General features: G+C 33.3%; 1 protein-coding gene across 1 annotated transcript; it reads left to right on the top strand.

The window, feature by feature from the left end:
• The first annotated feature begins 2,263 nt into the window (after positions 1–2,263).
• Positions 2,264–8,826, top strand: LOC107465392 (mitochondrial Rho GTPase 1). The gene is given in 15 exon segments (XM_052254028.1): positions 2,264–2,485; positions 2,622–2,876; positions 3,440–3,572; positions 3,806–3,932; positions 3,935–4,104; positions 4,349–4,597; positions 4,737–4,805; positions 4,969–5,024; positions 5,222–5,303; positions 5,549–5,760; positions 5,856–5,925; positions 6,071–6,183; positions 6,862–7,012; positions 7,795–7,981; positions 8,403–8,826. Coding segments are annotated over 14 exon segments (1,911 nt in total). The 5' UTR covers positions 2,264–2,485; positions 2,622–2,658; the 3' UTR covers positions 8,477–8,826.
• Positions 8,827–9,184: the final 358 nt, after the last annotated feature.

Here is a 9,184-nt window from a genome sequence, read left to right as displayed (position 1 = left end):
GTCTTTGGGGCTTTATTTTGGATATATGTATATACGTAGATATTTTTATCTCCACTACTTATCTACTGATGTATTAACTTCCTCTTAGAGGTTATTCTGGAGAAATAGGTTCTGTAACTCTGTATTTTGGGTTTATTCTTGGGTTCTCTTATATATATGTTATATAACTAGGTGCTCAAGCCAGTTTATCTTCACGAGCCGAGTCTTGAGCTTTAATATTTGTACCTTGGAACTCTCTTTCAATTATATCTATATTATCTTCTCTTATCTTTTCCGTTTATCGTTTACGTATTGTGAGTATTGCGTTTTTCGTTTTACCGTTTTCGATTTTAACTTTTCTTCAAAGGCTCCTAGTTATAAATTTTTTTTACTATATTAATAATATAAATTTTACTTTTAGAAGTCGTAGCGCCTCACCACCTCTGCTTTACATCCTAGGTGTAAAGCTCTGTGTGGTAGAGTGTTACATTTTTTCTCTAGAATTGATAAATAAAAATCAAAGAAAAATTAAATGGGATAAACAAACAAATTTAAAATATAAATAATATAAATTTAAAATACTATAAAAAAATTGGTAGAAAACTCACATCTTCATCGAGCCAAACAATCTCAATTGAGTATGACAATGAATAATTTTTGTAATTTGGTAGTGTCCATAACCATATCACTCGTATACGTACACACAAATTGTCAATTGTATGATTGATTTCTGAAATTTTGTAAATAGCAGCCATTGGAAATTTTAGATTTTAAATATATATAAAGGAATAATTGATGTACTTTGAATTATAGTGTTATATATGTCTTATAACTTATACTTTTATAGTTGACTCATAACTAAATTTTTTAATTTTAATTGACTTTAATTTAAATTTAGATTAAATTTCCAGATAAAATAAATAAATATATAAATATATTTAAAAGGCTTCAAGTACACGAATTGTTAATTATCAATTAATCAAGTTCATGTATTATTAATTATCAATTAATGTAGCTACAAAGAGTAAAAATTCTAAATTAACGTAGCTGCAATATTATCTACAATTTTTAAAAAGAACCAATGATTTTTTAAAAAATAGTGATAAAAAGAATCAATAAATTTTTAAAAAATAATGTTAAAATTTAAAAAATAACAATCTAAGTGAAACAATTTAAAATTTAAAAAATAATAACCTAAGTAAAACAACCTAAAGCTAAAAAAATAACAACCTAAGTAAAATAATTTAAAATTTTAAAAAGATTTAATTATTCTGTTGGTCTTTATAGTTTCGTAAAATTTTCAATTAGGTCTCTATATATTTTTTTTAATTGGGTCCCTGCACAATATTTTTTTTTTCAATTAAGTCCCTCCTAGTAATAATTGACTTAATTTTATAGGGACCCAACTAAAAAAAAAAATGGACATAGGGACCTAAATAAAAGGAAGAAAAAAAGGGTAGGGACCCAATTAAAAAAAATTTGGTGCGAGGACTCAATTAAAAGAAAAAAAGTACAGGGACCTAATTGAAAATTTTGCGAAACTATATGGATCAATAGAGTAATTAAACTTTTAAGAAATAACAACCTCAGTAAAATAATTTAAACAAATAACTTAAAATAAGAACAATCTAAGCAAATAATAATTTAAAATTTATAAATATAATTTTAAAAATTTTTAGTGATGATATCTAAACAAATAAATTTTCGAACACAACGTATGAGCGCCACGTCAGCAAATTTTTAAAAAATAGTGCTAAAAAGAATTAACAAATTTTTTAAAAATAGTGCTAAAATTAAAAAATAACAACTTAAGTAAAATAGTTTAAAATTAAAAAATAACAACTTAAGTTAAATAACTTAAAATTTAAAAAACAACCATTTAAATAAAATAATTTAAAATTTAAAAAATAATAACTCAAATAAAACCATCTAAACAAATAATTTAAAATTTAAAAATAATAATCTAAACAAATAATAATAATAATAATAATAATATATAATTCATAAATTATATTCTGAAAATTTCTAGTGATAAAGATAAAAATTAAAATAAAAATTAAGATTAAGATTACTATAAAAATAAAGATTTGTATTATTATAAAGATAAAGATTTTCATGGATCAATATTAAAATTAAATAATAAATAATAAATAAAATTAAGAGTATGCAGGCAGGTTGTTTCTAGACTTTTCTTTCCATCATTTTTGCACAGTTAACGTAGAAACGAGTAAAAGGCTAAGGCCTACAATATTTCAAACGACAGTCGTTTCAGGGCGCCATGTTATGTTATACTTACTCTGCTGCACTCGGGTGCAAGTCAAGTAACGCGGCCGGTATCATAAGTATTAAGTATTAACCGTGCAACCGAAAAACCCATTTACCAGACCCCAGTACTCCTCAACGCAGCGCCTCCATCTCTTGCCTCTGCAGCCACCTTCTAGCGCCGGTAACGGTTGCTAGGGTTTTCCCCTCTTCTTTCATTCTTCCCATATCAGCAGAAAAAAAGGTTCCGATATTCAAAACCTCTCCTTCTCTCTACCGCAAATACCTACACTCCTTTTCTTTTATCACCAAATTTCTATTTTTATTTATAATTTGTAGATTTTTGGTACTTATTTCAGTTGCTTTGTTATTCTTTTAAGCTTTTTTAGGGTTTTTGATTCGCTGCATATTTTTTCGATGGCGAAAGCTAATGCTGGAACAGTGAACCCGCATGGCCGGAGCGGGGTTCGGATTGTCGTCGCCGGGGACCAGGGCACTGGAAAATCGAGCCTGATTATCACCGCCGCGGCCGAGAACTTTCCGGTGAATGTGCCGCGCGTGTTGCCTCCTACGAAGTTGCCCGAAGATCTGTATCCGGATCGCGTGCCCATAACAATCATCGACACCTCTTCCCGGTACTCAACTCCATTACGCTTTTTGATGAGTACAAAATGGAATATTCATTTGAGCGAGTGGTATAGTGGTTATTAGTCAGGTTGAGATTGGCCGGCTATTAAATTACTGAGAATCTAGTGGAGTTTGTTTTCAGTAGCAGTAGCTGATGTAATGGTACTCTTTTTATTTTTTAGTATTTGGGGGTTCAGTTTTATACTTGGATTAGCTTATTTTGGATTAAACGTATAATCAAAAGCAATTATTTTTTCAGCATTTGTTTTATCTATACATCTTCTAAATTAAACCTAAGCTGTAATATCTTCGACTTAATTGTTCTCCCTCGTGGAATTACGGGAGGGAAATGTTTATGTTTTGCACTTTGTTGCATCCATTGTCTTATGGTTTATGTTCTTAGGATTTAAGCTTTGTTACTTTTGTTTCTCTGTGAGAATGCCTTATCCTCTTTTGTAATATTTTTTTTTCTCTTTTTGAAAGTTTCCTTTTCATGAGAAGAATGTTTTTCCTCTATTCTGATTTCTGAATGTCATCCTCCTCAGCTTAGTATTATATTTTGTCATTGCAGTGCAGAGGATAGTGATAAAGTTGCTGAAGAATTGCAGCGGGCTGACACAGTTGTCCTCACTTATGCATGTGATCGGCCTGAGACACTAGAGAATTTGAGTATATTTTGGCTACCCCACCTCCGCAAATTAGAGGTTATTACCTTACAATACTGCTTTCCCCCCTCTCCAAGACTATATCTCCACTTCCAGCGCCAACTTTCTTTCCAGAAGTGAACATAAAAAACCAAACATAACAGGATAGTTATCTCCTGTGCTTGTGCACCTGCTTGAATGCATCTATTCCAATATGCCGTAACTAAATTACCATTATCATTTAAGATATTTGTCTGTGATATAGATATTTGAATATTGTACTTATTGAACAGGTAAAGGTTCCAGTTATAGTGGTTGGTTGTAAGCTTGATTTGAGAGATGAAAGTCAACAGGTGAGCCTAGAACAGGTGATGTCACCAATAATGCAACAGTTCCGAGAGATTGAAACCTGCATTGAGTGTTCGTTTTCTACTATGCACAAAAGGCTGTTCTTCATCCAACAGCCCCATTATTTGATCAGGAGTCACAGACTCTAAAACCTCGATGTGTGCGAGCGTTGAAGAGAATCTTTATTCTCTGTGATCATGACAGAGATGGTGCCCTTAGTGATGCCGAGTTGAATGATTTTCAGGTTGTTTTTCCCCCCAAGATGAAAATATTAAGCATAGTTTAGTGATGCCGAGTTGAATGATTTTCAGGTTGTTTTTCCCCCCAAGATGAAAATATTAAGCATAGTTTTGTAAAAATTGTGGCCGTTTTTGGTATTCAAGCATTATTATCTGGAATATGAATGTATTATTGTAAATTGTAATCTTGTTCCTGTGAAGTGAAGTATTATGTTATTGTTTGGTTATCTTATACAAAACTATCAACAGGTCAAATGTTTCAATGCTCCTTTGCAACCGTCTGAAATTGGGGGTGTAAAGAAGGTTGTACAAGAAAAGTTGTCTGAAGGCGTGAATGAACGTGGACTTACATTGACAGGATTCCTATTCCTTCACGCTCTCTTCATAGAAAAAGGGCGTCTTGAGACAACGTGGACAGTGCTTAGGAAGTTTGGATATAATGATGATATCAAACTTGCTGATGATCTAATTCCCCCTTTGAAAAGGGCTCCTGATCAGGTAGTTGTTTTAGGATGAATTCTGATCTCATGTGTCATGTTTGACCAGCTTTAATTTTTTATTCCTGTCTGAGATCAATTTTTGGACATCCAGAAAGATGTGTTATCCTGATCAAGATTGCCTTTAATAATGTGTTCAGAGCGTGGAGCTGACAAATGAAGCAATTGAATTTTTGAAGTCGATCTTTGATGCATTTGATGGTGATGGTGTAAGTCTTTTGCACATGTAGCTTTGGATATTGTTACTTAGTAATTAATCATGCTGGCTGTTATTTGAAATATTCTCTGAAGTGAATTCATTATGATGTGAATTCACAAACATTTACTTGCCTACCTCCTTGACATTTGGTCATAATATTTTTATTCCTCTAGGATGGGATGTTGCGATCTCGTGAGCTTGAAGAATTATTCTCAACTGCCCCAGAAAGGTAGATTGTTGTCTCACATGAAGTACTAGCTAGGCCTTCTTTTGTGATGCATAATGTTACAAGTGTTTCGAATTGCTTCTTCAATTTCCTTACAATTTTAGAAAATCTAGTTAGGGAATTTTTCTGGTCTCCTAAGTCTGAATGTAAGTAACATCTCCTGCCAATGTTATTTGACAATCTGGTTTTCTTTATTGCAGTCCTTGGACTGGAGCTCCGTATGAGGATGCTGCGGAGAAAAATGCTTTTGGAGGACTATCACTTGATGCATTTTTATCAGAGGTCCACAAGTCTTCTATATTCTATATTCTGCCATCCCTATGTTTTGACGAGTGTTTTTTAGAAGAGTAGTGGATGACTTTAGTTAGTGTTAGAGCTTAATCAATTTTAGATGTTAAGAATCAAGGCTGCTTATGACCATCTTTACCATTGTATTTTCTTGGTTTAACTTTGTTTTTGTTGCTTCATATATGGTTTGTGAACCTTCATATATGTATATATTTATAATATTTTGGTTCTCTTGACAGTGGGCACTTATGACACTTCTGAACCCAACTTTTAGTGTGGAAAATTTGATATATATTGGTTATACTGGTGATCCGTCATCTGCAATCCGTGTGACAAGGAGGAGGCGTTTAGATCGCAAGAAGCAACACTCGGAAAGAAATGTTTTGCAGTGCTTTGTTTTTGGGCCTAGAAAGGCTGGAAAGTCTGCATTACTGAACTCTTTTATTTCAAGGTGTTCTCGTTTTATAGGTTACCGTGAAGCTTCCTAGTAATATGTCCTTAGCTATTGAATATCCTTGGCTTATTGTTATTTAATGAATGATGCAGGCCTTATGCCGAAAATTACAGTCCAACCACTGAGGATAGATATGCAGTAAATGTTGTTGATATTTCTATGGTAATGATACTTAATGACATTTGACAACAGCTTCTGCTTAGTGTGTCAAACATTTTCTCCCTCTTGCTTTTGGTGCATTCATTTTGTACCATTTTTTGACATCCTTTCTTTCTAAAGTATATGTTGTCATCTTTTTTGTTTATAGGAAAACAAAAAATATCTTGTACTGAGAGAGATTCCGGAAGATGGAGTTGGAAAGCTTCTGTCCAATAAAGAGTCTCTAGCCTCATGTGATATAGCAGTTTTTGTTCATGACAGGTGACCACTGACAGTAAAGATCACTTCTATAGAAGTCATGGTTGTTTTTGCCACATGAATATTGTGGAACATATTTAGTTGTGTTAGAATGGATTTTGGTTGTTTCTGATGGGCCAATATTATATTATAAGTACAGACCAAATATTTTCTTCCATAATATATATAGAGTAATCAACATTTATCTTCTGCTTTTTTCCTTCAATATCAAACCAGTATAGAATCTGTCTTACTATTTAGTTAATAAAAATATTGTTTATTTATAGCTGAAGATTGCAGAGACTGCATTTTTCCTTGAATTCAAATTTGATTAGTTTTGTGGAGTCTGTTTAGATGCTTTTAGTTCTTGAGCAATATTTCGCCTTCATGAAGTTTTAGTACATACAGAATTAGTAAAACCTATTGTGAATTTGGATGAAATACCTAAAGCAATTATTGGCTGAAAGAAACAACTGCTGGGTTCATCTTAAGAGTATGAAACCAAATTAAAACACATCTTAAAAATAAGATATTTAATCCATTTCGAAGTGTAGTATGATATTTAGAAATCACTGATTAAATTGACAACTCATCCACTGGAATCTAATCTAAGTTTCATTTCTCTGGCAATCTGGTGTGGACAACTATCTCTTGGAAAAATTGATCAATGTATGTGACTAACCAGATATTCTCTCTCTCTAGGTCTGATGAGTCCTCATGGAGGACCTCTTCTGAACTCCTTGTTGAAATTGCTGGTCATGGAGAAGATACTGGCTATGAGGTGCCTTGCCTTATAGTTGCAGCTAAAGATGATTTGGATTCATTTCCAATGGCTATACAAGAGTCTACTAGGGTACCTATGATTCTTGTTGCTTTGCATGATCTCATAAATAATTGAGTTTGCATATTCTTGCTCTCTTGATTTTAATCTCTGCTTGAAAGATGCTTCATAATTATTGGATCATTAGATAAAAAGGGCAATTTAGTGTGATGAATATGACAAGTTTTAGAATTATGATTCCATCTGCACCTCAACATATAGCAATTGGGCATAATATTTGGAGTTTGGTTGTAAATTCTGGCATGCCTTTTCCGACACTTGTCTCTTAGCACCCCATCAAGTCCTTATGTAGACCCTTGCTGCTACATGTTTGCTGCTTTCTTCATCCTGTGTTACCCTCCCGTTATTGGTAGCTATCCCCGCTTTTGTCAGATGAATAAACTTTTTCCCTGTTTCCTCCAGTCATATAATGTATTGGCTTTGATGATGATACCCTGGAATTTGGCTTACACTTAGTTACTGGGGTTGTTCAATTGCCACCTTCAACTTTCTTCTCTGTTTGGTGCTATAATATCTTTCATCACTAGTTTTGTAATAGCTACCAGTTCTGTGTTTCGTGTACATTCTCAGTCTCATCTGTGATATTGCATTATAAGTTATTATTCCCTGACTTAAACACCAATTTTTTTGTTTGTATTCTCCACCTATATCTTGCTGATCTCTCATTATGTTATATAGCACACATGATATATGGCACAAATCTTAGGAAAATATCATATTCTGATGTCATAGTTAATATATCTGGTTTTGTCCTGTATCAACTACAAGCACACTTACAATGTTGTGGCTTGTAGGTTAGTCAGGATATGGGAGTAGAGGCTCCTATTCCAATCAGTGTGAAGTTAGGCGATTTCAACAGTTTGTTCCGCCGAATTGTAACTGCAGCAGAGCAACCTCATTTAAGCATTCCAGAAACTGAAGCTGGGAAAAGCCGCAAGCAATACCAGAGGCTCGTAAATCGCTCTCTTATGGTTGTTTCAGGTATGGGCACTCTCAGGTTGACCTGGTCATTAACTGCATCTTGTATCCTAAGCTGATTGATCTCATATGGTCATATGCTACCTAGAAAGAATAGTCTTTTGATTAACTTTGCTTCTGCAGCTCGTTCACTTTGCCTTCATCTAAAATCTGAACTTTTCCATGTTTCACTACCTTAGTAAGTGGACATAGCTTGAAATTTAATTAGTATTTAGCAATGAATGATGAGATATTAAAGGGTATAAATAAGATTAATAAATTGGAGTCACTAGAGGCCATGGTTAGAGGGATGCTTTCTTGGGAGCTGTATTTCTGGTTAATATATAAAGCTGTGGCATGAAATTGTCTGCCATTGTTTTACTTTATGCCTGTGGCACTTTTTAGCTTGGATGTTAATGGATTTCATGACCTTATGATATTGCAGTTGGAGCAGCAGTGGTGATTGTTGGGTTAGCAGCTTATCGGGTATATTCCGCAAGGAAGGTTTCGTCTGGTTAAAAATGCCAAAGCTTGTGCCAATATATTGCTTTGATCACCAAATGCAGCTTGTGTGATGGTAGCTTTGGCACCTTCCAATATTATGTTGCCTTTTTTATGGCATCTGTTGTAGAGTTTGCAAATCCTCTTTTAAAAAATCATAACTTTTTCAATTTTTCTTTGTTTTACGGTTGAATTAAGTTAGCATGAATGTTATATTCAGATTTATCTCCATACATATATTCTTCCTTTTGCTAGTTAGGGCTTCTTAGTTCGTACAATAATATATACAATCACTCCAGTTGATCGCTGGAAACATCAGAGGATCCTCTCTGTATTTTAGATCGTAATTAAGATAAGATCATTCTACACTTACACTAAATTGATTTTTTTTTTTGGTTAATAAATCTTACTCCATTTTTGTTTTTACTCTAAAAACATTGTTAAGTTGCCATGGCAGTGCCATTGTAACATGGTGATGCATGTCGTGTTTTTCCTGTGTAGATAATTTTTTCATTTTCGTCTTATATCTATTGATAATCAAAAACGTTTTACATTTATAGGCAGTGATCATGCAAAATAGGATAAGACCAAGTGGCTACACTTCTCATGACTACGCTTATTTTCATTTTGCACATCAATTTGATACAAACCCTTACATCACTGGATAGGGTGTGATTTACATTCCAAATGATAGGCCTAAAATAATGCCAAGCTCGGCTATAAATG

This window comes from Arachis duranensis, chromosome 9 (genome assembly GCF_000817695.3).
Source record: "Arachis duranensis cultivar V14167 chromosome 9, aradu.V14167.gnm2.J7QH, whole genome shotgun sequence".
In the NCBI taxonomy this organism is placed as follows: Eukaryota; Viridiplantae; Streptophyta; class Magnoliopsida; order Fabales; family Fabaceae; genus Arachis; species Arachis duranensis.
This window is presented reverse-complemented; position numbering and strand designations above follow the sequence as displayed.